The 13,947-nt window shown below is 36.6% G+C and overlaps 1 protein-coding gene across 7 annotated transcripts in view; it reads right to left on the reverse strand.

The window, feature by feature from the left end:
* The window catches only part of DNAH12 (dynein axonemal heavy chain 12), a 221,669-nt gene that overhangs the window by 43,873 nt on the left and 163,849 nt on the right, over nucleotides 1-13,947 (reverse strand). For all 7 annotated transcript variants that reach the window (XM_032868373.1, XM_032868369.1, XM_032868370.1 and 4 more), the window contains 3 exons: nucleotides 3,271-3,485; nucleotides 1,879-2,071; nucleotides 444-636 (listed from right to left, as the gene is read on the reverse strand). In XM_032868373.1, coding sequence (XP_032724264.1) covers nucleotides 444-636; nucleotides 1,879-2,071; nucleotides 3,271-3,485 — 601 coding nt within the window. The remainder of the gene's footprint in view (nucleotides 1-443; nucleotides 637-1,878; nucleotides 2,072-3,270; nucleotides 3,486-13,947) is intronic.

Here is a 13,947-nt window from a genome sequence, read left to right on the forward strand (position 1 = left end):
GGAATATTACTCAGCTATCAGAAAGGATGAATATCTACCACTTACATCAACATGGATGGAACTGGAGGGTATTATGCTAAGTGAAATAAGTTAATCACAGAAACGCAATTATCAAGTGGTTACACTCATATATGCAACATAAGAAATAGTGCAGAGGACAACAGGGATTGGTGGGGTAACTGAATGGGAAGAAATCAGAGAGGGAGACAAACCATATGAGACTCTGGACTCCAGGAAACAAACAGGGTTGCAGAAAGGGAGGTGGGTACGGGGACAGTGTAACTGGGTGATGGACATTACGGAGGGCACGTGATGTGATGAGCACTGGGTGTTATACTGAACTGATGAATCACTGAACATTATATCAAAAACCAATGATAATTGGCTAATTGAATTTAAATAAAAACATTTTTTAAAAAAATGTTGCTAGGATTTCTTTTCACCTGCTGTTTCTTTGTTATTTCATTGGACATCATTTTAGCGGAGTCTAAGACTTTAATTGCACTTTCATCTTCTAAAATGTTCCCTTCTGAAGATGATAGTGTTTCTAAAATTTTTTTTTCTATATCTTTTAGCTGCTTCTTATTAGCTGCAGACTGAAGAATAAGGGCATTTCGTTCCTCTTCTAATTCTGGTCTAAAATGATAGAAACATTTAATCTAAATTTATAGTACTTTATTTAAATTCATATCTAAATACTAGATATCACAATTTTGCAGACATTTAAATAGCTTTGTAGATATGTAACACAAACTAAGATATGTAACACAAACTTTATCCTAAGGAAAAAAGTTAATTCCATACAAATGATAATTTGAGAAATCTGAGGAAAAAAATGATCACTAATTGTATATATGTAAAAAGTGGCAAAAACATGTACCACAGTAACTCTAAGAATGTGTTAAGTTTATCCATATGGCTGAGATGGTTATGTGAGGATAGGAACAGGAGAAGAAACACAATAGTCAACTTCTTATTTACTCCTTGGCTTTGTCACCATGTCTTCCACAAGAGCAAAAAAGATGACTTGTCATACAATTGTCTTTTCAAGTAAAAGATAAAACTGGCCCTTAACAACTTCACAAAGATAGTATAAAACTTCAAAATAACGTAATTTAGCATGTTATAGAATTTGTTAGGACATGGTGTGTCTTGGATGCTATGCAAGTAGGATTCATATATTGGAAGTAACAAAATTAATGATTGTATAATTTCACTTATAATTTGATTTCATGTAATAGACTGCTTGATGTTATGTCAAGCTCCAAGTGGAATCAGAGATTTCCTTCAGGAAGTAATTCTTTACTAGTAGCTATATCAGGTTATCTTAATATCTTTTCTTTTTTTAAAAAAATAACACATGTTAGTCATAGAAAAATACTAAAGAGTGAAAAAATAATAAAAATTACCCATGATTCTCCTGGGTGAACTTTTTTGGCTCAAACAATCAGATACAAGTCACAAGTCATGATATGTCACCTGAATCCTACTACCCATACTGAGAGTCCAGTATAGCATGGTTGACTTATAACTTACTTATAGAATGGCAATTTTCCCTTTTGAAAGAGAGAGGGTGTGCACATGAGCAGAGGGGAAGGGCAGTGGGAGAGGGAGACAGAGAATCTGAAGCAGACTCCACACTCAGGACGGAGTCTGAAGTGGGGCTTGATCTCATGACCCAAGCCAAAATCAAGATTCAGGTGCTTAACCAACTGAGCCACCCAGGCACCCCAAGGATGGCTATTTTAAAGAACTATATACTTATAATAACAAAATGTAAAATTTGATAAGGTTTTGAAATAATCACATAACAAAAGTATCAATGGCCTACAAATATTCCTCTCTAGACCATCTGGAAGCATATAAGAAAATACATACCTCTCCTTTGCAACAACAATACCTAGTAACTGATCTTCAAGTCCTTCTGGAGTTATCATGAAATTGAGTAAAGACACCTTTGTAGCCAGTTCTGGCATATAGTGTGGATTTCTCAGTTTTGTGGTGATATAAAACTTGAAATCAAAGGAATATTCAATAATGACCTCACCAAGTCTGATGCAATCAATGCCACCTATATTTCAGAAAACAAATGCATGGTAAGTAAGCCAAAGTTGTATAGCCCCTCCCTCTGTTAAGGCTGTTCCTAGGTTACAAGTAAAGGGTCCTAAAGTAATTTAAAATAGAATAGAGATATGACGAAGTCATAGAGGCAAGTAAGCAATTATACACCAGGCTCATTCATTCTGGGATGGCATAAGACATTTTCTCTGGTTATGGAGCCTTCCAAATTAAGATACCTTTTTATCTTATCTCCTCTATCAATTCTCAATCATGATTCCAAGATTATTTATATACGACTGAAACTCTTAAAAGTACTAGAATTTGGAAAAATGTCCCTCAACTGATGAATGGATAAAGATGTGGTATATACATAGGATGGAATACTACTCAACCCTCAAAAAGAATGACATCTTACCATTCGCAATGATGTGAATGGAGCTAGAGTGTATTATGCTAAGCAAATTAAGTCAGTCAGAAAGACAAATAACATGTTTTCACTCATACATAGAACTTAAGAAACAAAACTGATGAACATAGGGGAAGGGGGAAAAAAGATAGGGAGGCAAACCATAAAAGACTCTTAATTATAGAGAATAAACTGAGGGTCACTGGAGGGAAGGTGGGCCAAGGATGGGCTAAAGAGTGGTGGGTATTAAGGAGGGTACTTCTTGTAATGAACACTGGGGGTTATATATAAGTGATGGATCACTAAATTCTACTCCTGAACCCAATATTACACTATATGGTAATGAACTAGAATTTAAATAAAAACCAAAAGCCGAGCAAAGAAAAAAGAAGTACTAGAGTGTGGCACAGATAACATTTTTATAAGCAGAAGAGTTAAGGTGGGCAATGTTTACTTAAAGTCAACTCTAGTCACATTAACCATTACTATTCATAATAATGGACTTTGTGACTCCATGGTCACAAGACAAAGAGATTTCAGGCTGGCTTCAACTTCTTTATGTTCTCTACTGAGTAACAGTCTAGATAACAGTGGTTATCATAATAAACAGAGGGCAAGATATTTATTTTAGATTATCTGACCAAAATTCTTTCCTGATACTTATTCTAAATTTCTTTTCACATATAATAATGACACAGAAGTTCTGAGTTATTAATATTATACTTAAATTTATGTAGTGACTTTCTTGCCTCAAAGACCATTGAACCATCTTTCAGTTCTAGCAACTATTAATTAACTTGTACCTTGTTTAAAAGTTTGTCTAAGTAGTAAAGGCTCCAAAGAGGGGTCCAGTTCTTCGCCAACATTTTCTAATAGAAGTGGAGTTCCGAACTGAATACAGTTTTCCAATGTTCTCATATAGTCTGAATCAGATAGCTTAATAACACTAAGCTGATTTTCTCTTTCAGAGTTTTTGATCCACTTATTGGCTTGACCCTGTGGGTCAATCATTAAAGGCCTAGAATATAATAAGAGACATTCTGAGAGGAATACTTAGATGTTAATTTTTTAAATTATGTAATTTAAATAACAAACACCATCAATCTGTACAAAAGCAAAGTGTTTCACATACATTATCAGGATTAATCTTCACAAGAGTCCTTTGAGAGAAAAGTTAAAAGGAGTTTTATTGTCATTCATTTATTCATTTTTAAGATTTTATTTATTTATTTGACACAGAGAGAGAGAGTACAAGCAGGGGGAGCAGGAGACAACGGAAGAAGTAGGTTCCCCCTCAGCAGGGAGGCTGATGCAGGCTCCATCCCAGTACCCTGGATTCATGACCTGAATTGAAGGTAGATGCTTAACCAACTGAGCCACTCAGAGGCCCCAGTCATTTACTTTTGTAATGAGGAAATTCAGTCTCAGGGAGTACTTTGTCCAAGGTTCCAAAACTAGTTCCATGTCAGAAGTATAATCTTGTGAACCTCTAAGCTGTGCTCTTTCCAATATAATGCACGATCTTCATGGTAATTTTAATAAATGACATCTATTAACATAATATAAGAATAAAGCTATTTATTTGATAAAAATTTAAAATAAGAGATCCACCAGCCTCTAATAGATTTCCTCAGGTTTGAGTAGAACCATAAACTAATTTCCAAATTTTGTCTGGTATATATTTGAGATCTATTTAATAAATTTTTCTATGTAATTACGGTACCGGCTTTCTGTTCAAGAACAAATAATTCATGGCTGAAGATATCAAACATATGACCTGCTTTCCTCTTCCTCAGTGACGATACTAACAGTCATAGGTTCCTTTTATATTCAGTACAGTGCATTAAATCGTCTTTAAAAAATGTTAGTACAGAAAGGGGAGTTTTTGTCTCAAGTTGTTTTGGCTTTCTCAGACATTGTCTTTCTGTTTCAACTTCTAGGGATAAAATCCTATTTTCCTTTGTCCAAAAACAAAAAACAAAACACAAAACCTCTTTAAAAATTTTCCTTTCTTTTTCAAAGACAAAACAATTAGCATTTTTCACAGAGCCAGAACAAATAACCCTAAAATTTGTATGAAACCAATACCCCAAAGAGCCAAAGCAATCTTAAAAAAGGAAAGCGAAGTGGGAGGCACCACAGTTCTGGACTTTGAGTTATATTTGTGGGAGGCCGCAATAAGGCTTGAGACGAGGACCAAACCAGGCCCTGACTTGTGCCTCCTTTAAAGTCCAAATAACCTAACAAAAGGTTTAGGACAGGAAAAGTTGAGTAGCACTGAGAAAGGGTCTGTGCTATGTGTTGTGCGCTCGCCTACATGACTTCTCACACTCTTGCTAAACAAATGAGAACAATCTGGTTGGGGTCATAAGTTCATGGCTGGTCCGTGCTGCCCTTGTACAGCTCATAAATTACTTTCAGGTTTGCTGTATGAATACAGAACAATTGTACTGGCATCAGCCATTTGGCATCATGAGGTCTGCTTATAGTTAAATGTGAAACTTATTATGGGAACTCGTGGTTGTTTAACTAGACACAGATGTATTGCTTCTCCTATTGTAATATTACTATATATATGGCCTTAATACTTTGAATAAACTTAGCACTGTTGGACATCCTCCTCAATGCTCCTCCTGCCCCCATCTCTCTGCTTCTCGAGTTCTTTTCTTCATCCTCTTACCCTCACATTCCTGGTCGATTTGTCGCGCAGGCCGCAACATATATTGTAGCTGTAGTAATGAAGACAGTAGAGCACTGGCACAAAAGCAGAAACATAGATCCATGGAACAGAATAGAAAACCTACAAATGAATCCACAGCCATATAGTCAACTAATCTTTGACAAAGCAGAAAAGAATGGAGAAAAGATGGTCTCTTCAACAAATGGTGTTGGGAAAACTGGACAGCAACATGGAAAAGAATGAAACTGGACTACTTTCTTACACATTACAAAAAATAAATTCAAAATGGAGGAAAGACCTAAACATGAGACAGGAAACCATCCAAATCCTAGAGGAGAACACAAGCAGTAACCTCTTTGACATCGGCTGTCACAACTTCTTACTAGATAGGTCTCCTAAAACAAGGGAAACAAAAGCAAAAATAAACTATTGGGACTTCATCAAGATAAAAACCTCTGTACAGTGAAGGAAACAATCAACAAAATTAAAAGGTTACCTTTAGAATGGGAGAAGATATTTGCAAATGACAGATCAGATAAAGGGCTAGTATCTAAAATATATAAAGAATTTATAAGACTCAATGCCCCCCAAAACATGGGTAGAAGACATGATTAGACATACATGTCTTTGGAAAAAATGCTCAACATCACTTATCATCAGGGAAATACAAATCAAAATGACGGTGAGATACCACCTCACACTAGTCAAAATGGCTAAATTTAACAACACAGGAAACAACAATTTTTGGTGAGGATGCCGAGAAAGAGGAATCCTCTTAACTGCTGGTGCAAATGCCAACTTGCGCAGCCATTATGGAAAACAGTATGGAGATTCCTCAAAAGTTAAAAATAGAACTACCCTATATTCCAGCAGTTGCACTACTAAGTATTTATGCAAAGGATACAAAAATAGTGGTTTGAAGGGATCCATGCATTTTTATCAGCATTATCAAAGACAGCCAAATTATGGAAAGAGCCCAAATGTCCATCATCTAATGAATGGGTAAAAAAGATGAAATATTTATACACAATGGAGTATTATTCAGCTATAAAAAATGAAATGGTGCTGGAGAGTACTATGCTAAGGGAAATAAGTCAGAGAAATGGAGGGGAGGTGGGGGATGGGTTAAAGAGGTGATGGAAATTAAGGAGAGCACTTGTGATCAACACCAGGTGATATATGGAAGTGATGAATCACTCAATTCCATACCTGAAACTAATATTACACTCTATATTAACTAACTGGAACTTAGATAAAAATTTGGAAGAAAAAAGAAAAACAATTCAATTAGTAGCTGACTGGTTGCTTTCTTTCCCAGCTCAAATTGTACTGAAATCCTATTAAAAATACAAGAAAGTCCAGATACTAGTTAAAATTTACTTTTGCTATCACAGCAAACAGTGGGAAAGTGTTCTGGAAATGAGAAAGTTACTTTGCATACAGCTGCTTAAAAACTGACTAGATGAGATGCTTTTAGTACCTTTCAAGGCCCTGTTTAAATCTACTGGTTTCTTACTTATATATCCTTGTTACTGGAAAAATATAGTATTGTCTATACCCTTGCAAAGAGTAGCAATTTTTGTAAATTAACATTTAATGCTAATCAATATTCTTAGCAATGCATAAATTAATGTCCTGGGTAATACAATGTTTAGAGACTGTTGTTTATTCTAAAAGACATTCAATTTCCTATGTGAGTATTAAATATATAAATGCAAAATTGAATATTAAATATATAAATAAATGTTAAATATATATGTGGATATTTAAAATATATTAAATATATAAATGGAAATATGTGAATATTAAATATATAAATGGAAAATTGAATTGCATCCAGAGAGATGAGGCCCTGCCATAGTGTTTGTATTTCAAGCACAGTATAACAGTAAAGCTAGCCTACATTTGAGATCTGTGGGCAGTCTGAATTAGAAAGCATTACCCACCTATGCTTCTGGCAGAGGAAGTAATTTTGGAGGAAATCTTGCTGTTAAGTAGCCAGAATGGTGTGTTAATAAAGCAGCAAAGTATTTTCATTGTGGTTAAAAAGTAAGGAGAGTCAGATTTTGAGATATAGACACAAAAATGAGTAATTTGAAGATGATAATTATTTTTAAAAACTAACATTTATTGAACAGTTATTGTGTATTAGGCACTTTCTCACAACATTTCTATAACGTAGGAGTTGTTATCATCCCCATTTACAGGTGAGGCACCTAAGGCATTGAGAGGTCAAGTAAGTTACCCAAATCTCAAGACAGAAAGTGATAGGGGAAAATTTGAATTCAAATATCCTGACACTAGAGTCTGCACTGCTTCAATCACTGTACCATATTATAAACAAACCTCTAGAAATCATGAACAAGCACAATAAGGATTCATTATGAACTATGGTTCTAGCAGCATGACTGGTTAAATAACCAAAAAATCCTCCTACTACCTAGTACTTGTAGATAAAATGTGACATTTTAAAAATACATAGGTGGCATACATTCATAATAGATAAATACATAAAATATAAGTATAGAAAAACACAGGTGCCAGAAGCGCAGGCAAAATTGAATTCCAGAACAGGAAATATGGGGGCTGAAATGACAGCTAGCCTTGGGGAGACTGTCAGTTCTAATAACCTAGGGGCTCCTTCAGTCTGTATGCAGCAGGAAGCTAGAACTGAGACCCCTGCATTAAGCTAATACCCACAAAAGTCTTGGTGAAATCACAGATAGAAAAAAAACAACTCAATGCATAAGGAGACAGGAAGGAAGTTTTTTTATTCCTGTCTTACATCCAGCTGAGAAAAAAATCTCCTGAGAATCTGTAGCCATAGATTTATAGTTCATGCAGCTTCAGGGTGCAAGTTTTACAGTATGTGAGCCAGGAAACTCCAAGCTGAGAAATTAACATGTATTGGAACCAGTAATACTCTCAGGAATCCTGGACAAGTAAGGACAAAGCAGAATTGCAGCTTGGGCCAGAGAAATGAAAAACTCAACCCCTAGAGATTTTTGGGGTAGGGGTGAGAAAATCTCTTTGGCTAAAAACACAATACCTTTACCAACATTTGCCTAGTAGAAATCTCTTACTCTAGGAGACACCTCAACTCATGGTAAGACGGACTCAAGCACTAAAGGCATGGTAGAAGAAGACACATGCCCATTTCCAGTGGCTAATACCATTTAGCTCAGTCCCCATCGTTAGACCCATGATATCTGGCATTCAAGCAAATATTATGAGATATTTAAATGAGCAAGGGAAAAAATGCCTAAATGTTCTCAGGAGACAAAGAAATTAACAGAAACAGAATCATAGATAACACGAATGTTAGAAATAGTAGACAAGAAATTTTAAAATAGGAAGGAGCAAGATGGCGGGGAGTAGGAGACTGGGATATCATCAGGTCCCAGGAGTTCAGCTAGATAGTTATCAAACCATTTTGAACACCTACAAACTCAATAGGAGATAAAAGAGAAGAAGAGCAGCAATCCTAGGAACAGAAAATCGACCACTTTCCAGAAGGTAGGACGTGTGGAGAAGTGAATCTGAAGCGACAGGAAGATAGACTATGGAGGGAGGAGGGGCCAGCTCCTGGCAAGTGAAAGAGCAGCAGAACACCAAATTGGAACTTTTAGAAATCTGCTCCACTGAGGACATTACTCCAGAGGCTAAATGGGGGTGGAGCCCTCATGGGGACAGTGTGGTCTCAGGACCTACGGGTTCACAGAAGGACCAGGGGTGTCTGAGTGTCACAGAGCAGCCAGGTATCAGAGCAGGGAAGCCGGCTGCAGGGACAGAACCAAGGAGTGGGCTCTCAGCTCAGGGTTATCTTAAACCATGATCTGAGGCACAGTCGGGCCACTGCTCTTTGAGACGGTACCCCACAAGCAGCAGATCTGGGAAGAACCCCTCCTTCATTCTCTGGGAGAAATGGCGCAGGAGCACACTGCAGGAGACTGCTCAGTTTGGAGACTCCAAAAGGGCCCATGCTCCAAAGATAGAAACAACTGGTCACAAGCTGGGTGAGCATGAAGTACGGCCAGAAATCAGGGGGATGGGAGTGACTGGCTGCTTTTCTCTGAGGGCACACTGAGGAGTGGGACCCTGAGCTCTTGGGTCCTCTGGGGCTGGAGATTGGGAGGCCACTCCCATCCTCCAAAGCTGTATGGAAAGCATTCAGGGAACAAAAGCTCCTGAGAGCAAACCCAAGCAGATTACTTAGCCTGGCTCCTGGCAAGGGCAGTGCAATTCCACCTCCGGCAAAGACATTTGAGAATCACTGCAACAGGCCCCTCCCCCAGAAGATCAGCAAGAATATGTACCCAAGACCAAGTTCTCTGATCAATGAGAACTGCAGAACTCCAGAGCTAGGGAAAAGCAACAGAATTCATGGCTTTTTCCCATGGCCCATTAGTCTTTCAAAGTTAAATTAAAAAAATTTTTTTTCTTATTCTATTTTTAAAAATTTTTCCTCTTTCCTAATATTTTTAAACTATTTTATCAATACCTTTTAAAAAATCTTTTTAAAATTTCATTGTTATAGTCATATTTTATCCCATCATTGAATTTAACCTTATTTCTTGTATACATATAGGGTTTTTTTTCTTTAAAATTTTGGGATACAATTTCTTCTAATAGATAAAAATATACCCTAAATCTAGCACATAGCTTTGTTCTAGTCTCCAGCCCGACCACATTCTTTCCTTTTTTTTTTCCTTTTTTCAACCAACTTCTTATCATATCAATTCCTTTCTTAGAATCTTTTTAAATTTTCATCTTTATAGTCATATCTCATCCTTTCATCGTGTTTACTCTTATTTTTGTATATATATGTTTTTTCTTTCTTTAAAATTTTGGGAGGTAGTTTCTTCTAACAGACCAAAATACACCCAAAATCAATCAAGTGTGTGGTTCTGTTCTATTCGCCAGTCTATAATATATCTATATCTATATCCATATCCATATTTTTTTTCTTCCCCTCCATTCCCCCCACCCTCAGATTCAGGTCTCTTCTGATTTGGATAATGTATATTATTCTGGGGTTGTTTTTACCCTTTTAGTATTTTGTTCTCTCAATCATCTATTCTTACTTGGATAAAATGACAAGGAGGAAAAACTCACCACAAAAAAAAGGACAAGAGGCACAACCAATGGCTAGGGATCTAATCAATATGGACATTAGTTACCTGTGAGAACTAGAGTTCAGAATCACGATTATCAAGGTGCTAGCTGGGCTCAAAAAAAGCATGGAAGATATTAGAGAAACACTTTCTGGAGAAATAAAAGAACTAAAATCTAACCAAGTTAAAATTTAAAAAAGCTATTAATGAGGTGCAATAAAAAATGGAGGCTCTAACTGCTAGGATAAATGAGGCAAAGAGAGAATTAGTGATATAGAAGACCAAATGATAGAGAATAAAGAAGCTGAGCAAAAGAGAGACAAACAACTACTGGACCACAAGGAGAGAATTTGAACCACATTGAGATAGCACCTTACACCAGTTAGAATGGCAAAAATTAGCAAGATAGGAAACAACGTGTGTTGGAGAGGATGTAGAGAATTTGAGATAAGTAATACCATAAGAAAAAACAGTATTAGAGGGTGCCTGGGTGGCTCAGTGGGTTAAGCCGCTGCCTTCGGCTCAGGTCATGATCTCAGGGTCCTGGGATCAAGTCCCGCATCGGGCTTTCTGCTCAGCAGGGAGCCTGCTTCCCCTTCTCTCTCTCTCTTCCTGCCTCTCTGTCTACTTGTGATCTCTCTCTGTCAAATCAATAAATAAAAATCTTTAAAAAAAAAGAAAAGAAAAAGAAAAAACAGTATTAGAATAATTGGGATTCCAGAACAAGAAAGAGAGAGGGGTAGAAGGTATACTGCAGCAAATTACAGCAGAGAATTTCCCGAATTTGGCAAAGGGAACAAGCATCAAAATCCAGAAGGCACAGAGAAACCCCCTCAAAAGCAATAAAAATCATCTAATAGTAAAATTTACAAGTCTCAGTGACAAAGGGAAAATCCTGAAAGCAGCTTGGGACAAGAGGTCTGTAACATACAACGGTAGAAATATGAGATTGGCAACCTATCCACAGACACCTGGCAGTCCAGAAAGGACTGGCATGATATATTCAGAGTACTAAATGAGAAAAATATGCAGCCAAGAATACTATATCCAGCTAGGCTGTCATTAGAAATAGAAGAAAAGATAAAAAGCCTCCAGGACAAACAAAAATGAAAAGAATTTGCAAACATCAAACCAGCTCTACAAGAAATACTGAAAGAGGTCCTCTAAGCAAAGAGAGAGCCTAAAAGTAACAGACCAAAAAGGAACAGAGACAATATAAATTAACAGTCACCTTACAGGCAATACAGTGGCACCAAATTCATATCTTTCAATAGTTACCCTGAATGTAAATGGGCCAAATGCCCCAATCAAAAGACACGGTGTATCAGAATGGATAAAAGAAAACAAAAAACAAGACCCATTGATATGCAGACTACAAGAAACTCATTTTAGACCCAAAGACACCTCCAGATTTAAAGTGAGGGGTAGAAAACAATTTGCCATGCTAACGGACATCAAAAGAATACTGGGGTGGCAATCCTTATATCAGATAAATTAGATTTTAAGCCAAAGACTATAATAAGAGATGAGGAAGGACACTCTATCATACTTAAAGGGTCTGTCCAAGAAGAAGATCTAACAATTTTAAATATCTATGCCCCTAACATGGGGCAGCCGATTATATAAACCAATTAATAACAAAATCAAAGAAACACATCAACAATAACACAGTAATAGTAGGGGACTTTAAGACTACCTCACTGAAATGGACAGATCATCTAAGCAAAAGATCAACAAGGAAATAAAGGCTTTAAATGACACACCAGATGGACATCACAGATATATTTAGACATTCCATCCCAAAACAACAGAATACAACACATTCTTCTCTAGTGCACATGGAACATTCTCCAGAATAGATCAATTCCTGGGTCACAATTCAGGTCTCAACTGGTACCAAAAGATTAGATCATTCCCTGCATATTATAAGACCACAATGTTTTGAAACTGGAACTCAATCATAAGAGAAAAGTTGGAAAGAACTCAAATATATGGAGGCTAAAGAGCATCCTAGTAAAGAATGAGTATGTCAACCAGGAAGTTAAATAAGAATTTTAAAAATTCATGGAAACAAATGAAAATGAAAACACAACTGTTCAAAATCTTTGCGATACAGCAAAGGCAGTCCTGAGAGGAAAGTATATAGCAGTACAAGCCTTTCTCAAGAAACAAGAAAGGTCTCAAGTACACAACCTAACCCTACACCTAAAGGAGCTGGAGAAAAAACAGCAAAGAAAGCCTAAACCCAGCAGGAGAAGTCATAAAGATCAGAGGAGAAATCAATGAACTAGAAACCAAAAGAACAGTAGAACAAATCAATGAAACTAGGAGCTGGTTCTTTGAAAGAATAAGATTGATAAACACCTGGCCAGAATTATCAAAAAGAAAAGAGAAAGCACCCAAATTAATAAAACAATGAATGAAAGAGGAGAGATCACAACCAACACCTAAGAAATACAAACAATTATAAGAACATATTATGAGCAACTATATACCAGCAAATTTGACAACCTGGAAGAAATGGAGACATTCCTAGAGACATACTACCAAAACTGAACAGACATACATACCAAAACTGAACCAGAAGAAATAGAAAATCTAAACAGACCCATAATCAGTAAGGAGATTGAAGCAGTCATCTGAAATCTCTCAACAAACAAGAACCCAGGACCAGATGGCTTTCCAAGGGAATTTGATCAAAACTCTTCATTGTGTAGGGATCAAGGGTACATACCTCATTATCATCAAAGCCAACTATGAAAAACCCACAGCAAATATCATTATCAATGGGGAAAAACTGAGAGCTTTTCTACTAAGGTCAGAACACGGCAGGGATGTCCACTATCATCACTGCTATTCAACATAGTACTAGAAGTCCTGGCCTCAGCAATCAGATAACAAAAAGAAGTAAAAGGCATCTGAATCGGCAAAGAAGAAGTCAAACTCTCATTCTTTGCAGATGATATCCTACTTTATGTGGAAAACCCAAAGACTCCCACTCCAAAGCTGTTAGAACTCATACAGGAATTCCATGAAGTGTCAGGATATAAAATCAACGCACAGATATCAGTTGCATTTTTATACACAAACAGCAAGACAGAAGAGAAATTAAGAAGTCGATACCATTTACAATTGCACCCAAAACCATAAGATACCTAACCAAAGAGGCAAAGAATCTGTACTCAGATAACTATAAAGTACTTATGAAAGAAATTGAAGAAGACACAAAGAAATAGAAAAATATTCCATGTTTATGGATTGGAAGAACAAATATTGTGAAAATGTCTATGCTATCTAAAGAAATCTACATATTTAACACAATCTCTATCAAAATACCATCAACTTTTTCAAAGAAATAGAACGAATAATCCTAAAATTTATATGGAACCAGAAAAGACCCTGAATATCCAGAGGAATGTTAAAAAAGCAAGCCAAAATTCATGCCATCACAATTCCAGACTTAAAGCTCTTTTACAAAGCTGTAATCATCAAGACAGTATAGTACTGGCCCCAAAACACACATTCATCAATAGAACAGAGAGCCCAGAAATGGACCCTCAACTCCATGGTCAACTAATCTTTGACAAAGCAGGAATGAATGCCCACTGGTAAAAAGATGGTCTCTTCAACAAATGGTGTTGGGAAAATTGGCCAGCCACATGCAAAAGAATGAAACTGGACCATTT

Source organism: Lontra canadensis, unplaced genomic scaffold, assembly GCF_010015895.1.
Source record: "Lontra canadensis isolate GAN:19392208 unplaced genomic scaffold, GSC_riverotter_1.0 scaffold35, whole genome shotgun sequence".
NCBI lineage: Eukaryota > Metazoa > Chordata > Mammalia > Carnivora > Mustelidae > Lontra > Lontra canadensis.